General features: G+C 48.3%; 2 protein-coding genes across 2 annotated transcripts in view; both read left to right on the top strand.

Annotated features, from left to right (window-relative positions):
• The window catches only part of LOC116891772 (ubiquitin-conjugating enzyme E2 R2), a 618,378-nt gene that overhangs the window by 457,270 nt on the left and 141,748 nt on the right, over positions 1–19,360 (top strand). The window lies entirely within an intron of this gene.
• On the top strand, positions 5,207–6,924 carry Rnf223 (ring finger protein 223). The gene has a single exon (XM_032892926.1). The coding sequence runs from the start codon at positions 5,660–5,662 to the stop codon at positions 6,425–6,427; it is 768 nt and encodes a 255-aa protein (XP_032748817.1). The 5' UTR covers positions 5,207–5,659; the 3' UTR covers positions 6,428–6,924.

Raw genomic sequence — 19,360 nt, 5'->3', positions numbered from 1 at the left:
TGTTCAGGGGACAGGAGGCAGGGAGGGGAGGAATCCCTCAGCAGGATCCAGACCTGCTGTTGTCTAGTGGGACTGGCAGTACAGCACAAACCACCCCTTCTCTTTCCTTGGCCAGAACCAGCCTCTCCCATTTCAGGATACTGTTGGGCGTGAAGAGATGACCCAGCTCCTTAGGACTTGAGGTAGAAGTTGCCAATCAAGTATGGCATGGTTCTTCAGATAGGATGAGATGTGTCACTGGGTTTTGAGGGGGCCACTGACAGTTTATGGATCTAACTCACCGTTGGGGAAAGTAGAAGCCCCTACCTGGCCACCTGAGTCCATCTTAGTGGTTCCACTCCAATCCTCAGTAGATGTGTAGATGTTTGTCAGTTGACTAGAGGTAGAACTGGGTAAGGAGTGCCAAATGAGAGCATAGGGATTCTAGAAGTCCTGCCAGGCAGTTTGAACAGAACGCCTACCCGGTGCCCCCTAGGCTTACATACCTGAATGCTTAGTCACCAGGGAATGGCACTTGAGAGGGGTTAGGAGGTGTGGCCTTATTGGAGGAAGTGTGTCTCCGGGGGTGGGCACTGGGCTCTCAAAAGCTCAAGCCAGGCCCACTGGCCTTCTTTTCTTGCTGCCCATGGGTTTGGATGTGGGACTCTGAGCTCCTCTTCCAGCAGCACGTCTGCCTGTGTGCCACCATGCTTCCTGCCATGCTGATAGTGGACTAGACTCTAAGACAGTAAACAAGCCCCAATTAAATACTGTGTTTTATAAGAGTTGCTGAGGTAATGATGTCTCTTCACAGCAATAGAACACTCACTAAGACACTGCCCTTTGCTTTGTAACTTCTGTTGATCTCCCTATGCACTGACTAAAGAGACGTCTGTTCAGACTTCAAGTGAGTTTCGTGCCTGTGGCATCCAAAGAGCATCCCCTCTGCCCTTGGCCATATTTCAGAAAGTGCTGGGCAGTAAGAAGCTAGAGGCTAAGATGAGGTTTCCAGGCCCAGCTCCTTTGTTCTGAGACCAATGCCCTGGCCCTGGGAACAGTGTGGAGTCGTATGAGCTACAGGACGGAATCTGACCCAGCATCCTTATGTTCAGCAGCTTGACACCCTTTGGCCTACAGCAGCATTGGGTGCTGTAGCCAGCATGAAGCACCCTAAGGTTTATGGTTCCCCAGATGATTTCTAATGAAAAGCGAAAGTGGAAACTCCAGATTATTCCAGCCACCTCCGTGTGCCACCCATCCCCTATCCCTCCACTTTCTGGTCCCCACACCTTCATTCCTTTGTGCACTCACTGGTTATTATTGGGCAGTGCTGGAAGTGTTCCAAAGCCAGCCCATTGAGGATGGGTGGGGCAGAAAAAGGATCAACAGCCTTAGGAGGAGGGCCAGACCAGAGGCCATAAGAGTGATAGGACAGGGATTGGGGCTGCTCGGTCATGAGCACAGGAAGAGCTTTCACAGAACAAACCCATCAGTCCTAAACAAGCTTTCATATAGGGCTGGAGACCTCGTCCTCACTGCTGGGTGCAGAAGGATACTTTTGGTTAGGCCACCTTATGTCCCGACAGTATGAGACCAGGTCTACATTCAGCCCCAAAAGATGGCGTAAAATAGTAGGTGTAGTGGCTTATACTCTGTATTTTAATCCCGGCACTGGGAAGTAGAGACAGGCAGATCTCTGAGTTTGAGGCCAGCCTGATCTACAGAGTGAGTTCCATGACAGCCAGAGCTGTTACATGGAGAAACTGTCTGAAAGGAGTGGGGCCCACATCCAGGGGCACCTTCTACCCTGAAGTCTACCTGTTCCATCACAGCACCCATTGTGGGAAACTAGTTTGTATTCAGCTAGGAGCTGGTGCCTTAGGAGAAATTCTGGCCACAGGGCAACCAGTACCAAATGAGAATGTGCATCCAACCTTTCATGTCCATTGGGGATAGTAGAATGGTCAGAGATGACCAGCACCAGGTGGGAAGACATAGATGAGTGTTGGGTCTTAGTCTGAAAGCTAAGAAGTCTTAGTCCTAAATAACCTCATGCACTTGCCATACCTTGTCTCCCAACAGTGCACCATCATGGACTTGTAGCCAGGTCCATAGCCTTGGTAGTGAGAACTAGAGTTGGGGTAAGTGTGAGGTTATTACTGAGAGGGTATGACCACTTTGATACAAGGGTAGAGGCTCACAGTCAGAGCCCCTAGGGCTCTAGGGCCATAGTGAGGCAATAAGAAAGAAAGTTGGCCTTGTGGACACATGCTAACACAAATGAATACCTGTGCTCAATGGTATACTATGTTGACATGCACATCCACATCCACACATTCACTTGCTTGGCAATTTCACTTTCCTGCTACTTAGGATAGGGTCAAGATGGACCCCACTTACTGCCCTAGACAATGTACTCTGAGCTCTTCCTATACTGGTCTTTGCTCCTCCAATTCCTGGTCCTTCTGCAAGCTGGAAGTTGACTCCCCTTGAGGTCAGGCCTGGAAGAAGGCCAGGGCTGTGAGAGGCCTGATAGATTCCTAAGGCCTCACAGTACATTTGCCTCAGGATATTGACTGTTCACTGGGTAGCCTTGGTGATCTCAGAGCTTGGATATTCCCAGGAGCCCTCTGAAGATCGTTCCTAGAACATCTGGGACTCCAGCTTCCTAGAGGCATCATGTGACAGAGAGTCATACTCTACACAGATCACTTGGGCTGGACCTTGGGCAGCATTCTGTCCTCAGCACCTCATACCCTCTACAATCCTAGACACCCCCCCCCCAAAGACTCTAACTTCCTCTTTAGATCTTTAGATACCTACCCATCTTCCCTCTAGGCCTCCATTCTCCCTCAATCCCTTACTTCCCTGAGCCCCATTTTAGGTTCTTAGTATTCATGGAATTAGGTTCCTAGTACTTGTGGAATTAGGCAGGGGACCCTCTGTCCTTTCAGAGCTCAGGTCCTCTTTTCTGATAGGACATTGTCCACAGGTTCCCACAGTCACGCATATCTTAGCTCCCTTGAAAGTTGGCCTTGAGCATAGACATTTAGGAACAAAACTGTGGCAGTTTCCAGAGATCTGAACCATTGTGTGGTCATTGGGTACCTGTAGATAGTTGAGTACCTAAGGCCATCCTCCTACCAAGATGAGGTCCTCCTAGCATCATACCCTCCTCCACAGGCCTGTGTGTGAGCTCCCATCTCAGGACCCTACAATTCACTGTGCCAGAATACGACTAAACCTCAGGGGTAGGGAAGAACTTGGACTGACCAAAGTGAGTGAGGAAAAGTCCACTGGGGTTATTGAGTCTGGTCAACAAGGATATCTCGGCCCAATAGGCCTGGAGTAGACCAGAGGTTGCCTGTGCTACTGCCCACACTCCCCATCCCATCCCATTCAAGTGTGAAACTCCCTGCCCCAACCTTAGATGCTACCAGCCCTTTAGACCAACATTTTCTTCTATTCACCTGGTCAAAACTTCTTGAGACCCCATCCTTTCAAGCACAGCTGAAGACTAGGGGCTTCCTTCCTGGGTGTAGAACAAATGGTACCCAAGCAGGTTCCCACACTATTGTGACTAGCCTGGGTCCCTAATGTTCTTAACTGACCCCAATATCTAGGCTGTTGTCCAGGCCTGCCTAGCACTGACCTTGCACCCCTGCTTCCCGGACTTCAGATCAGGGAGTTCCCCCAAAGACAGCAGGGTGCTGAAGCAGCAGCAGATGGGGGCCTTGCATGAAGCAATTGTAAGAATATAGGTAAGATGGAAGAAGAAAGAACAGGACATTGCGGGGCACAGAGATGGGGCAGAAGGGGACAAACTGGGCTATATTTGAAAGTGTGCTAGACTCAGTGAGGGGTCCCTGCTGAGCACACTCTGGGATCAGGTGGGCACACTTGCTTTCCAGAGTGGAGGGGTTTGAGTACCTAAGCATCTACTCTTAGTGTGGAATCCTAAGGCAAGAGGCCCATGCTGATCCTAGACCTATCCTGGCTTTCACCCTTCCTCTGGTTCCCCACCCATCTGAGTCAGCCAGGGAAGAGAACAGCCAATCGCTGATGTTCAGGGCCACACCCCCAGCCACCATGTCCTGGAAGGTATAAATACACCTGCTTCAAAACTCATGGCCTGAGAATTCACACCTGTCTCAGTCAGCCACCTCCTGGATGAACACGGGCATCATACCTCCACTCCCACTACACACAGAAGAGGTGTGCCGGCCAGACCGGTGCCACCGGGAGGCTTTCCACTGCTAGCCTGTGAAGGAACACCTGCCAGGTGGAGCAGAGGCTGAGTCAGACCTGAAGGACGGGAAATAAGCTCTACTAGAGCTGGTCAGCCCAGAGACACAGAGCTCTGCTGTGACCGGTGGAGAGGATCATGCCTAGGAACTGCTGACCCCAGGCTACCAGGTAAGGCAAGCTTAGCCTGTCCTGACCTTTCACCTATGCAGTCTCAGGGTGAGGCCCCTTCATGGAAGGTGAGGCCTGGTGACAAGGAACCAGTCCTGTGAGCAGGGCAGGTCAGGGGAGGAGAAATCCAGGTCTCTGTTAGACCTTGCCAAGACCACTGCTGCTTCCAGGAAATGGTGACATCTCATGCGAGAAGGTTGGGGCTCTCGTGATGTCACAGTGATGTCAGATGATTCACAGACCCGGTGATGGTTCAGCAATCCCTAAGCCATTCTGCTAACTCACCTACTTGGGGCTGACGAGTGAGGCAGGGAGATGGGTCATCTCTGTTGTAGCTGCTGGGCTCCATGGGATATAAGGTTCAGGGTTTTGTGGTGAATATTCTAATCTGGTCAGAATGCCTGTGGTTCCTCAGGGATATTCCTGACTGGGAGAGGGGTGGTGGTGGTAAGCCATCAGTACTAAGTGGTCAGTGTATTTCTAGGATTCCTCTCAGAGAAGGGAGGTGAGCTGTCAAAAAGAGAAGGCCTGGATCCTCTTCGTCCCACCTTCTCCTTGACAGGCAGTGGTATGATCAATTCTGGCAGAACAGGGCAGAGGAGTTCTGGGCACTGGTTATGGAGCATTTTAATCGCTGACTTCTGACACTTGTCCTTCTCCCTACTGACCAAGCTGGCCCCAGATTCCAGGCTGCAGCTGTTCAAAGGCTTCGTAGGCCCCTACTAAAGCCCTCCCTATTTCTTGGAGCTTTATGGGCCCAGCTGCCCTCCCACCTGATCCAGAGCCACAGGTAGCTCATGAGCCTGTCAGGACCCAGCTTTCAGTGGGCTGGGCCAGAAGACCCTAGTTAAGTCACTCCACCTTGAATCTGTCTTCTCCAAATGGAGGAGCTGTTATGATTATTCTATGGCATGAGTTCAGCCTTGGAGAGCATAGACAAAAATAGTAGCTGCAGTGGGCCACTCTCATTATTAGCATGGAGAAGGATGGGCAACAGGTGTCCAGCCATCAGTGTTGACAACCCTTAGCGCCTGGCCTCTATTCTTGAAATCTGTCTGGACAGTCCATGCCTGGGGTACTCTTGACCTTGTAGTGAATAGAAGAGGAGAGGTTACAGTTTGGACATGGGTAGAATTTTGGGGGCACCTACAGGTGGATAGTGTCCTTCATTGGCGTCTTTGGGGGAAAGAGGAGGTATGACAAGCTGGCTCTTCAGGAAAAGGGCAGTTTGTAATGTTCCGTCTCTGTTCCACAGTTCAGAATCATGTCATCAGTCCAGAGGATATGGCGCACAGCTATGCCACCCTACCGCCAGAACAGCTCCTCAGCCACAGTGCCCAGGTCCCCTGGCTCAAGTGGCAGCCCCAAGTCCCCCAGTACTCCTGGCTCAGTGAAGGTGGCCTCCCCATTGGAATGTTCCATCTGCTTCTCAGGCTACGACAACATCTTCAAGACGCCCAAAGAGCTTTCCTGCACTCATGTCTTCTGTCTTGAGTGCTTGGCTAGGCTGGCAGCGGCCCAGCCTGCAGGCCGTCCTGGCAGAGAAGCCGTGCCCTGCCCGTTCTGCCGGCAGCCCACAACTGTGCCCGCTGCTGGGGCTCCTGCACTGCGCACCAGTCGTCAGCTACAGGCCAAGATGCCGGTGCACCTACAGAGAGAGGAGCCTGTGTGGCTGGAGGGCACCAAACTGTGTTGCCGCCCCTCGCCCACTGCTTCTGGCCAAGAGGCCAGTGACTTTGTATGTGTGGATGTAGGCCTGAGCAAACCAGCTGAGCCCACCGTACCTGTACCTGTCCAAGACCCTGCACCCAACCCAGGCTGTCTGGCCCGCTGTTGGGCACGCTGTAGGGAATGGCGTCGTATAGGGCTGGTGTCTGTGCTGTTGCTGGTGCTGTTTTGTGTGGTACTCTGGCCTGTGCACTGTGCACTCAAAACTGGAAATCTGCATTGCACTAGCCGGCCACCTGCAGCCACTGTCACCATCGCTGCCACCACCGATGCCCTCTCCCTTGGGCTCTTAGCCAACAACTAGGGTCACCACTTGGGCCAGGCCAGCTATTCCAAAAACTCCATGGCTAGGTCTCTAATACACTGAGGTCAGGAACACAGCAGCTTTTGAAGTTAGTTGGTCCCCCAGAACCCCATATAGGACACGTACATGTCCCTCACTCTCCAGGACTAGATGCCAACGAGGACAAAAAGAGTCCTCAAAGCCTCCAAGAACATCTAAAGGCTTCTAAAGGCTCGAGAGACTGCCCTGGGATCCTGTCATACAGATGAGGAAAGGAACCCTGGGGACGTCTGGTCAGATGTCTAGCCTCCCTGAACACACGGAACTGGCAAAATGGCAGGAGTTTGCCATCCTTCCTTTCCTAAGACATTGCTGGGGGTGCTGAGCAGCTGGTTATCCAAGATTGAGAGTGAAGAGGCAGGTCACCCCCTGCCCATGCCACAGCGGGAACTTGCCAGCTGTCCTCAGCCATTATGAATAGTACATTTCAAAATAAATTATTTTGTATAAATATTGTATCTCTGTGTACCCCGTCTCTGTCCTTTACCATTCAATTTGTTCTGTTAGAAAGTCTTCCACCCTGCATTCCCTCACATCTCCACAACCCAGCCTCCACTCAGGTAACCTGATCACAGCGGGAGGCGGAGGGGGCAGGAACCCGTAATCATCTTTCTGGGCTTCACAAGGGCAACGATAACTTTTGATGATTTGGCTACTACCCAACATCAGGAAGCTGGGAACCAGTAGGTGGCCTGAAAACCTACAGGCCATAGGACCCTTCCAGCAGATCCCCAGCCTTCTCCAGGCCAGCCTGGATACTGAGATAGCAGTTTAATGTCATGAGGACCAAGCGGAGCCCTGCCCACCTCAGGACCACCCATTTTTACCAGGCTACGTCTTGCCTCACTGCTGGGCGCCTGGAACAACACTGGCACTAAGCTCAGGAGAGGCAAAAGTCAGTCAGTCCTTAATGTGGATCCTTAGTTGGAGTCTGGGATGATTGCTGTGGAAGATCGACTCCATCTCCTGAGAACCCAGGCACAGCTGTTGTACCACTGGGAGTTGGGAATGGGGGTCCCTGATCCATGCTTCCCCTCAAGATGCCCACATGCCAGGCAAGAAGAGGAAGGCAGGGGTGGGCTGGGGTAGGGGAGATTAGAACCCAGTTGATTCTGATAATACGGAGGGGCTGGAAGAGAGAAGGCCTTCTCTGGGAGCTTTTTATAAGCCCCCACCCAGGTGATCCTTGGTGAAGAGACAGCCTTTGCTCGTTCAAGCTGCTTTATTTGATGGTGGATATGTGAACATGCACCTCACTCAGGGTGGACCAAGGATTAAATACCCTTTGCGGGAAGAGCGCCTAGGAAGGGAAGCTCATTGGCTGAATGTTGGGGGAGTTGGGGGGCTCCTTCTAGATATTGCATTAACATGAAGAACTCCAGGTTTTTATGATACATGACTGCCTCTCGGTGGTGTGTTGTGGTTACGTGTTCCAGAGAAGGTAGAGTCAGGCAGCCAGTTGACTCCACTCTTACCGTCCTCAATTTGGAGATTCACTCAATCTTACCCATTCTTCTGTCTGCTGGCATGGTCCACTGCTCCATAACTCCTCTTTTGCTTTTGTAAAGCAGAGGTGTCATTGGAGTGACTGTCTCCTATGTTATCTGTAATTAAAATTTTGGATGGGGCAGGGTGGAAGCATCAGAATAAAACACAGCATAAGCCAGAGGTGTAGTGAGGGGTGGGGGCCAGGATTATTGAACCAACTTAATTGCTCAATGGATTGAAATCTGGAGGTCAAATCTGTACAGAGTTTGAGTGTATAAACATCAATATTTAGGGTTGGGGATTTGGCTCAGTGGTAGAGCACTTGCCTAGCAAGCGCAAGGCCCTGGGTTCAGTCCCCAGCTCTGAAAAAAAGAAAAGAAAAAAAAACATCAATATTTTGCAAGTCCCCCCAAATTTAGCAGTCACTAGACCCTAGCAAAATCTCCAGTCAACTGGTGCGTCTGAGCAAGGCGGCTGTGGTCCCAGCAGCAGAGCTGTCTTCCCTTTCTTGTAGAGATAAGCTCGTAGAATGATCGATCATAAAAGGGATGCAGAACCCTGGCACAGGGGTGTCTGTGCAGGGATGTCTGTGCATGTATATATATATACATGCATTCTTTTACACCAGAAGTTAGGGTAATGCACAAGTTGATCAGGTAACAGTTTGATTGGTAGCACATTGGTGGTCTGTTGCTATAGCCCTAGGAAAGAGGCAAGGGTGTTAATTGAACTCTAGTCCTGCAAGGAATCCTTTAAGTGGGAAGTCACTTCTGTTGCATTAAGGAAAGCAGAGGGAAGAGTTGGGAATTGATCTGCTTCAGGTAGTTGGGAAAGAAAATACCGTGGTAATTTTGTATTTGGGATAGGCAGTAACAGCTTGTCTGTAAAAAAGAAACTGCCCTAAGTAGATAGTATTATTTTATTAATTAAAGATTAAACAATGGTTATTATTGTTGTCGGTTTAACCTGTGGTAGGCAGAACCAATATGATTTTTTGAAGCTGAAAAGAATTTTTAAACAAATTGAGAATTTTTAGAACAATTTTGGGTTCAAAAGCAGGAACATTGTTTTAAGTGTTCCTGTTAGGGAGAAGAACAAGCATTTAAACAAAGAAGCATGGGAATTGAGCTGTGTGTGTTCCAAGATGTCAGCAGCAAGATTCCACCCATTATTTTTCTCTGGGGGGCTCTTCCCACCTGGGTGGAGGGGAAGGCACCTCCTCTGCTGAACCCTGCTGCCAGCCATTTGCTCCAGCAGGCAGGTCCTTCTTTCCCAGACCCAAGCTTTGCCTTCCCCGTCCTGTCTGGCTCATGGATGCCCTGAGGGGAAGTGTGGATCAGGGACCCCAATTCCCAACTCCCAATAACAGCCACACCTGGGCACTCAGGAGACAGGGAACCACAGCAATCATCCCAGACTGTTGTTTCCCACCCTGAAAAACACGGACTGAGGATCCCCATTACACACTGCATTTTGCCTCTCCTGAGTAAGGTTTGCTGGGGGCAGTCTACACACCCCAGTGGCGAGCCAGGACACAGCCTGGCACAGGTTCTGCCACTAGCCCCAGGAATCCTGTACTACCAGTGAGTATGGCCAGAAGAACCCAGGGCACTTCCAGCCTGGGCAAGTTTCAGCGTCCTCACCTCTGACCCCAAGGACCTGTTCTAACTAGCTGTGCCTTTGGCTAGGGCAGGGAGGGGGTTTAGGGAGGTACTAGCTGGGTCCAGCTTTGGGAACCCCTACACACACCCCTGCCCCAGCACCAGTAGACAGCAAACCGGGTTCACTTGAAGGTACCACAAAGCCACAGACCAGCTGTGATGGGGAAGGGTTCTATGTCTCATGAGCTAGTGACTTTGCAGTCTGTCATATAGTGATGCGTACATGTGGAGCCACACCCATGTCACTGGCAAGTCCAGTCATGTGAGAATGCCTGGTCACATGAGCATATCACATAGGCCTTCATTCCAAAAGCCTTATCCGTTGTAACCAAGACAATGCTGAGTCGTCCATGACAAGGACCCCTGAATCAGACCACCCTGAAGTGGTTAAGGTTAAGACAGGGCACAAGGAAGCTGGGCTAAAGTACAGGTCAAGTCAGTCTCAGACTGTGCCTATCCTTGTCCATAGGTCACACCACAGGACCATACAAAGCGTCTGGAATTGTGGCACGTACAGGTTCTCATGTAATCTCTTGTCAGTCCTCCAACTCCATTTCAGCTGGGAACCAGGAACCAGGACAGGACACTGGGATCTCCAAATGGGTTTTCCACCGCTAGAACCTAGGCCCATCCAGACTGAGGAGCAGAACCCTGGATGTCTTCCACAGCTCTAGTCATGGTTGATCAGTGAAACAGTCCTTCAAGAAAACACAGGGAGAAGCTCTAGTGCACCTGGGGCGCCCCGGGGTTCTGCTTCCTGTAGCTCCAGGTTCTTCTAGCACACAGTCCTGACCCAGGCCCCCAAGATGCTGGAGTCCGCAGGTACTGCTCAGATCAGGAGCTGTGACTGGGACCCGGTACCCGTCCACCTATGCGCGCTGGTGCTGCCCCTCCCAACCTGTTTGCACAGTCACAGCTTCTGGCCTTGGATAACTACTGCAGCCCAGGACGCACGCCTTCCTGCATTAGCCTCAGACCGAAGCAGTGGCTGGCTCCCTCCCTACCTACTTGTGGTAATGATTGACATTCAGCATAACGCTGGGGATAGAAGCTCAAGGAGGCAAGGTGGGTCAGGTGGGCGTGGCCTAAGTAGTGAGAGGTGCATCAGTGGGACCCAAAGGGAAGATGAGAGGGACGGGTGCAGGAGTTGGGTCAGGGAGGAGGCAGAACCCAGAAAGGAAGGTGGCATTTTTAGGGAGGGACCAACAGGCAAAGGTGAATCTAAAGGTGGATTCGTAGGGTGGAACAGGGAAGAGGCCTCTGATTAGTCGGAGGTGCTCTGTGGGGCTCACGTGTTTGAGGATGCAATCAACAAGAACGTTAATCTCGACAATGGTGTTGGTATGTCTGATACTTGCCCTAAAAGGGTCACTATTGGCTCTTGAGCCTACGTGGATCCGGCGGCCCATCCCCCGGCCACATCTCTGGCTTGCTGCTCTGAACCAGGTTCACCTCCTCCAGAAAACTTAAGGATGCCAGCCGCGGTGCAGCTCACTAAATCACTACTTCACGGTACCGGAGCAGTGAGCTGGAGACCCCTGATCGGTTGTGGGGTTTATGGATGAGAAACAGATGCATCACTGGCACTCTCGTGGGCTGATTTAGAGATAAGCAAGGAGTGATCGTGTGGTGGTATGGATGATAGACCAGAGTCAAACAAAAGGAGAGGCAAGGGAATACTTGGGGTGGGACAGAGACCCCAAGTGTCTTAGGTGCCTAGGAAAGAAAAGAAAGGGCAAGATTAGTACCTGAGTTCTATTGGGAAAAAGTCGTCCTTAGGGACTTCTGAGGAACTGCAGTTTTACCTGCTTCCACTCACAGCTGCGGGCAGAAAGAATCTGTGCCTGGGAAAGAAATAGGTACCATTGAATAAAAACGGATACCAAAGCTGTTTTGGGTCAGGAAGGGTATGAGTGAGAGTACAGGTGGAGCTGCTCCGGATCCCTGGATCAGAGGCCTGGATCTGAAGTTGACAACGTGGTGTCTTATTTCTGTGATCAAACACCATGACCAAAAGCAACTTGGGGAGAAAAGGGTTTATTTCAGTTTACATTATGGGTACAGTAATTATGAAGGGAAGTCAAGGCAAGAACCTGGTGGTAAGAACAGAAGCGCAGACCATGGAGGGATGCTGCTCACAGGCTTACTCCCTATGGCTTCTCAGTCTGCTCTCTCACGGTACTCAGGACCACGGGAGGAGCAGCGCCATCTACAGTCCTCCCACATCAAGGATCAGGAAAATTCTCCCACAGACTTACCTACTACTGAGCTTAGGGCTTCCTCATTCTCAGCATAGACTTGGGGACCTGTAATTCTTATCCACCAGGATCACCTGGATGACGCTATACCTCAGTTCCTTCTAGGACCTGGGTCTGGTGCTCAGCCATGTTGCACAGCCACCTTCAACTGCAAGCTGTAATTCTGGCTGTTATTGGAAGCGCTTGTTCTAAGGGAAAGCACGCCCGTATGTTCTGCAGAGCAACACCCATACACATGCAGTCACTCACTTCTGTGTACCTTCCTTTATCCCAGCATTCTACAGCTGACTTCAGCTGTCTCTAGAAGCAAGGAGTAAGGGAGCTGGCACTGTTGCTGCAATAGTGTCTGAGCAGATGGAGACTTCGGCATGGTTCCACTGATACCTCCTCTTATCCAACATCCTTGGACCCCTGTCCCAACCCCAGAGGATAAGAGTACACTGTGGAAACTTGTGGAACCATCTCCAACATTTCCCAGAAGCCCCACGTGGCCTTTCCACTAGGGTCCTTAGCACAACCGAGCTCCTTCATTCCTCGTGGCCTTAAGAGACTAGCAGGGAGACTGGGCAAGCTAGGAAGAACCTGGACGACACCCTCCCCAGGGATGGGAAATATAAAAATGGTTAATTCCTGAGGTAAAACCAGAGTCCTGTGTCTCTGTCTGCCATTGCTCTCCTTCCCAGGTCCCTGTGTGGCCACTGCAGCAATGGCCAAGAGAAGTGGTACCTATGAACGAGAACTGAAGACACTGTGTCTGCAAAGACTGATGAGAATTGCAGCCTTGTGAAAAGATTGGAATGCTGTAGGCCTAGAAACTAATTGGGTTTTCTTGGGCTACTCGTAGTCCTCTGGAACAGACATCCCTTGCCCACTTCTTTTTGGAAACTAAAATCTCATGACTAATAGATAAAAACCTCTTAGAATCTGTTAACTGAGCAAACCACCAGCTTCCACCAACCCAAAAGCTCAGATATTCTCTTGGGCCTATAGAAAAGCTTCTCCCATTTCACTTGACTGCTTCTCTGATGTACAGATGTTGCAATCTCCTAAGGTGGAGGGTGTGGACAACCCTACGAGCAAGAAGTGGCCCTTCTTGGGCTGGAGAGATGGCTCAGTGGTTAAGAGCACTGACTGCTGTTCCAGAGGTCCTGAGTTCAAATTCCAGCAACCACATGGTGGCTCACAACCATCTGTAATGAGATCTGATGCCCTCTTCTGGTGTGTCTGAAGACAGCTACAGTGTACTTATATAATAAATGAATAAATCTTTAAAAAAAAATGAGCTTAAAAAAAAAAAAAAGAAGTGGCCCTTCTTAAATCAATCCTTGTTTTCGACATTGGCCCAAGATGACCTGAGCTAAACTGATGGATAAAGGGAAAAGAATGTTTCCATATATTACCAGGGTACGTATACACACACACACACACACACACACACACACACATGCACACGGGTAACGACTTGAGAACATGGGGAATTCAAAGTGTTTGGAAACACCGTCTCTTTACTTTAAAAAAAAGATTTATTAATTTTTATTTTATGGGTATTGGTGTTTTATCTGCATGTATGTCTGTGTGAGGGTATTGAATCCCCTAGACCTGAGTTATAGACAGCTTTGAGCTGCCATGTGGGTACTGGGAATTAAACCTGTGTCTTTTGGAAGAGCAGTCACTGCTTTTAACCACTGAGTCATCTCTCCAGGCCCCATGATGCTTTTCTTTTTTAAATTTTTTTTTAATTTTATGTATATGAGTACACTGTAGCTGTCTTCAGACACACCAGAAGAGGGCATCAGATCCCATTACAGATGTTTATGAGCCACCATGTGGTTGCTGGGAATTGAACTCAGGACCTCTGGAAGCACAGTCGGTGCTCTTAACCACCCAGGTAGGGCTCTTTTCTTAATCATACGTTTTTGTTTTTGCTTTTTGAAACAGAGTGTCTCCATGTAGTCCTAGCTATCCTAGAGCTCCCTATTTAGACCAAGCTGAATTCATGGAAGTCTTGCCGCCTCCCGAATGCTGGAACTAAAGTTGTGTGCCATCACGTCCAGTTTCTTAATCATATGTTGAAGTTAAGAATAAAGATGATTTAGATCAATATACACAGACTATTACTGGGAATAACCCATGGTTCTCAGAAGAGGTAACATTGGATGCTGAGAACTGTCAGAATAGAAAGAACTATAAAATGAAAACATCTGTAGACCAGGCTGCCCTTGAACTCAGAGATCCATCTGCCTCTGCTTCCCGAGGGATTAAAGACATGCGCCACCACTGCCTGGCAAAATATTTTTAAAGTCCAGAGAATGGGTGAAACAAGGTCGTTTTAAGGAAATGGCTAAATCAGACTTCATAGGAGTGACCAAAAATTACAAGTTATCTCCTTTACCGTAAGCTTGTAAATTTTCGCCTCTTTGCATATCGCGCATGCGCAATTCCTGTTGTTCCGTTCCTTGCTGTTCTACGGCTGATGTTCTTGTCTTCGTCAGACAATTCAGCAGCCCTTCCACCTTCCACAGCAGCAGCCAACAGGCTTCCACCACCAGCTGCTCCCAAGAGGCTGCCTGGCAAGCCTGTCTACAGTTAAAAGAAAGCTTGCTTTCGTCTTTGGGTACAAAGGATGGGTAGGCTGCTCGCTGATACTATAAATTTAAAAACTTTCAAAGATTAATAACCTGAGACTTTTACATTTAAAAAAGCTTCAAAACCGAGGCTCAATAACCTTCTAGCCCTCAGTTATTTATTAAAAAACAAGAACAGTGGAGCTCACCAACTGCCACAGGGCTTTAAGTAAATACGTATAAATAAATGAAAGTTCCTGACTTTAAGATACACTTAGGGGCTTCTTCCAAACAAAACCCTGCAAAGACCTTTATGGACTTTGGCAATTTTCTACAATAAGCTATAAAAACACAGGACAATAAAGAGATTGCTACCATTTTATTTCCTTCAGTGAAAATACAAATTCTGACAAGGCCTCTAAATGTTTCAAACATAAAAGTCAGGCCTTGCCTTTTCCCAGCATGAATAGGCTTCCTACTGAGATAGGTAAATTCACAATCAAGTTTCAGTGAAAAAGCAGAATCAAAACTACCACGCTGTTGTCACTGACCAAAAGTTTGTTTTCCCAACCCCCTTACAGCATTGCAATAAAAAAGATTTACCTTTCCAATGACTGTTCTCATTGCTCTATGTCTCATGGCATTAAGAAGAAAAAATAAAATAAAAAGTTAAATGAATATAAAGATTCAGAGATTTTAATTTTTTAAAGATTTATTTATTTATTTTATGTGAGCACACTGTAGCTGTCTTCAGACACACCAGACATCAGATCCTACTACAGATGGTTGTGAGCCACCGTGTGGTTGCTGGGAATTGAACTCAGGACCTCTGGAAGAGCAGTCAGTGCTCTTAACTCCTGAACCATCGCATAGGTTGAGAGCCATTGGTTTATAGGATTATAGGTTTATAATTACCACTATTCTAATAGTTACTGGAATCATAATTGAGTCTACCGAAGGAACATTGGTTCTCAAACAGAAGTACAAACAGCTCAATTTACCAATGAGCTAGTTAAAAGTGTTACCATCAGTCATGGGATCTGATGCCCTCTTCTGGTGTATCAGCAGCAGTGTACCCGTATACATAAAATTAATCTTTAAAATAAAGATGCTGGGGGGAAAATCCTGTGTGACACACTGCAGTTCCCAACACCATTAAGTTGAACAAATATGTGATGGAGGGATGGGAAAGATTCGTGAATGGTGGAGAGGAATGGAACAAGAGACAAGGCTGTAATGGACAAGGGAACAAATTGTTACCAAGTAGGGCCAGCAGAGCGGAGAGTAGTAGCCGGGAGCTTGTGTAGACTCAGACACTATCGATCACCCTGGCTCTGAGCAAAGACAGGATGTCCAAGATGAAGAATGGCTCATGTTCTGGATTGGATCTCCTTAAAAGACCTCATGGATGCCCAATGGAGGCCATATTGATAATTGTGATCTGTGTTGTTTCATGCTGAGTTGAAGCCTGGGTTTTATGTGGATATCAGTTGTCTGGAGGACAGGTTGATGTCTGAGGCCTAAGCTACTACTTGCAAAAGTTGCTTTTCTTTGCCTGATATATTTGTCTCCAAAGCTTACTGTCTCAGTCTGCTAACCTAGGCCTAGTCCTGGAAACTTCTAGCCTCTGCAAAATCTTATCTAGGGCTCGAATGTGTTCAGCCTCAGAGATTTACTGCTGAATAAGCTCACCCCTTCCTAGTCCTTGCTGGTTGATTCAACTCAGCTGCTCTGCCTCAAACTTCTCTCCAAACAGACTGATTCAATCTGCCTTTTCTCTCTCTGCCTCTTGTGAATTTCTCTGCTTGACCTCAAACGAACCATAGCAATTTGTCCTAATTCTCTGGCCCATTCCATCTTCACTTGTGTTTAGCTCGTTACCTTTTCCACCTGTCTCTGTAAAACTCTTCTGGTAAAATGGCCTCCTCTCTCCCTGCACCGCTAAGTAGCTTCCTTGTCTTCTCTCTTCTAGTGAGAGTTGGCATATCTTATTCTGTCTAATCTTTCTCTGATTCATCACTCCGTCTGCCATTTAATTATGCATCCCTTTGAAACATTGGTGCTTCCTTCTACGAACTAACTTTACCTTTGTTGTTTGGGACTAAAGGTATGTAGTAAGGGTCTGTGTTCCATCTAGAAGGATTAAAGCTGTGAGCTAGGGGGGTTGGGGATTTAGCTCAGTGGTAGAGCACTTGCCTAGCAAGCGCAAGGCCCTGGGTTCGGTCCCCAGCTCCGGAAAAAAAAAGAAAAAAAAAAGCTGTGAGCTATGGACTAAGCCATACTAGAAACAGGTTTTCTCAGTAAACACAATCTTAGCGTTCACGGTGTGATCAAATATCCTGCAACAACTACTGGAGACCATGTTGATGTGTGTGGCCGGCACAGCTGATTGAGTACAGGTGATAAGTTGATGTCTGTGGTCCATGCTGCTGCCAAGGTCTAGATTGAAACGCATGGTTCTGCTGCAGCCAGAGGTCATGTTGATATTCATGACCTGTGTTATTACCAAAGATCATGTGGATGTTTGTGGTCTCTGCCAACCCTCAATCCATGTAAATGTCCTTGGGCCATGTGGCCAATGGGGGCCATCTTGATATGAGTGGCTTTTGCAGCCACCTAAGGCCATGTTTATGACCCTGGTCCATGCTACCACTGAGGACTATGTTTGGGTCTGTTGAATTGGAAACTTAAGGGTTCTTTGGAAAGTCAGTTGTTTTGAATGGTGTTTTGCTGGGGCAAACACACGAAGGAAGCGTTTAGCTGAAGTGGATACAGGTGAAAGATTAAGGCAGACTCATGACGGAATGTTTAGCTGAAGCAGACACAGGAGAGGATTTCTGCTGAAGCAAGCACGAGAAAGGATGTGTGATTCTTCACTAATGACACACATGTATTGGTCTGCCTTACATTGCTTAGTTGAACTCCATTTGTTGCAACTCCATGGAGAGAAATGCACCGAAAAACTTCTGTTGGTGTGCTGCAGTTTCTTTAAAAAAAAAAAAAAAAAAAGATTTATTTTATTCATTACATGTAAGTACACTGTAGCTGTCTTCAGACACACCAGAAGAGGGCATCAGATCCCATTACAGATGGTTGTGGGCCACCATGTGGTTGCTGGGATTTGAACTCAGGGCCTCTAAGAAGAGCAGTCACTGCTTTTAACCACTGAGCCATCTCTCCAGCCCTGCAGTTTCTTGTCACATCTGTGGACTTGGACTGATTGGACACACGTGCTGAGGCAAGATCCATGGGGGATACATGGTGTTTGGCGGGTGTATAAAAAGGACTCAATGGACAATAACAGAGGCTGAACCTGGCTTGCTTATAGAGCTTGCCATCCAATGCTTGTTGATTTTGCTGATCTTCACTTCGATGACAGAGGCATAGCCAAAAACATCTCCTTGAGTTCCTGTTGACCTGGTTCCTCCTGCTGACTGGTGCTGAGGCCGAGGCCCGACTGTCTCTGCTAGGTTGTATCACCACTCTTGTAACCCAACTCTACCAAACTGGACTATTGGTGTATCCGTGAAGTGTTTGAGCGTGGATTCAGCTGCTGCCGCCTGCTGACCTGTGAACTGAACTTCCCATTTCCAGACAACACAGATGGGAGTTGCTCCAAAGAACCTTTCTAAACAGGTCTGCTTCCCCCATATCCTTTCTTTTCCACTACCTTTGATGGGTAGTGGGCTACAAGGATGTGAAAGTGTTTAAGAACTATCATTAAAAATAGGCTTTGAAGAATATTAAAGGTACAGTCTATGGTCCTGCTACAACCTATGGGTTGACGTTCTCATCCATGTTACCACTGTGGATGTCTGTGGTCTGTGCTGTTGCCGAAAGCCATGTCCATAACCATGGCTGTTGCTGCCACTAAGGACCAGTGTCTGTGCTGTGGCCAAGGGTCATGTTGATGTCTGTAGTCTGTGCTACCACCACAGGCCATGTTGATGTCCATGGTTATCACCAAAGACCATGTGGATGTCTGTGGCCTGTGTTACCACTTGAATCAATGTACACGTCTGTGGGCCATACTGCCACAGGGGGTCATGTTGGTGTCCATGGTCCATGCTGCTACTGAGGGCTATGGTGGTGTTCGTGGCCTATGCTGTGGCAGAGGGCTATGTTGATGTTTGTGGTCCATCCTGCCACCAGAGACCATGTTGAGGTCTGTGGTATGTGCTGATACCAGAAGTCATGTTCTGTGCTGTCGCAGAAACCATGCAGAAGTCCATGATCTGTGTTCCCACTGACTAAAGGGCAAGGAAGCTTCTTTTGCAGTGGCATCAATCACACACTCAACAGTTGAGGAAAAAAAGACATAGCAGGCTTCTGCGACAACTCTTACTCCACCTCACAAAGCAACAGCCTAGAAGGAAGCCATTGAAGAGAATTCTGGAAAACTGTGATAAAGATGAATTATACAACTGACGGCTTCTTGTGGGGGTCAGGGTGGGGAAGGACGCTGTTTTCTCTAAGGGGCTGGGAATTTAACCATGGTCCAATGACTATAAAGCCAACACAAATTGGACCTGTTTTTTTGGATGAAGAGGTCATAAGGGGTGGGGCTGGGCTACCTTGGAGGACCGGGAAGTGAATGGGATCAGGATGCATTATGTGAAATCCCTAAATAATCCATAAAAAATATTATGTTTGAAAAAAACTCCCCCATTTTACTATTATCCCTTGGAATGCCCAGTTGGTTACCTAGGCTCATATGATTGGGAGAATTTTTGGACATACTGCCCATACTCCCGAATCTAAAGAGCCATTGGGGTTGGGGATTTGGCTCAGTGGTAGAGCACTTGCCTAGGAAGCGCAAGGTCCTGGGTTCGGTCCCCAGCCCCGAAAAAAAAAAAAATAAAGAGCCATTCTTTAGTAGTTGGTCTTTTCTACTTCATGGGTTCTTTTTTCCCATCCTTTATC

The sequence above is a fragment of the Rattus rattus genome, chromosome 1 (genome assembly GCF_011064425.1).
Source record: "Rattus rattus isolate New Zealand chromosome 1, Rrattus_CSIRO_v1, whole genome shotgun sequence".
Classification (NCBI taxonomy): domain Eukaryota; kingdom Metazoa; phylum Chordata; class Mammalia; order Rodentia; family Muridae; genus Rattus; species Rattus rattus.
Note: the sequence above shows the minus strand (reverse complement) of the source record. Positions and strands in the feature narration are given on the sequence as shown.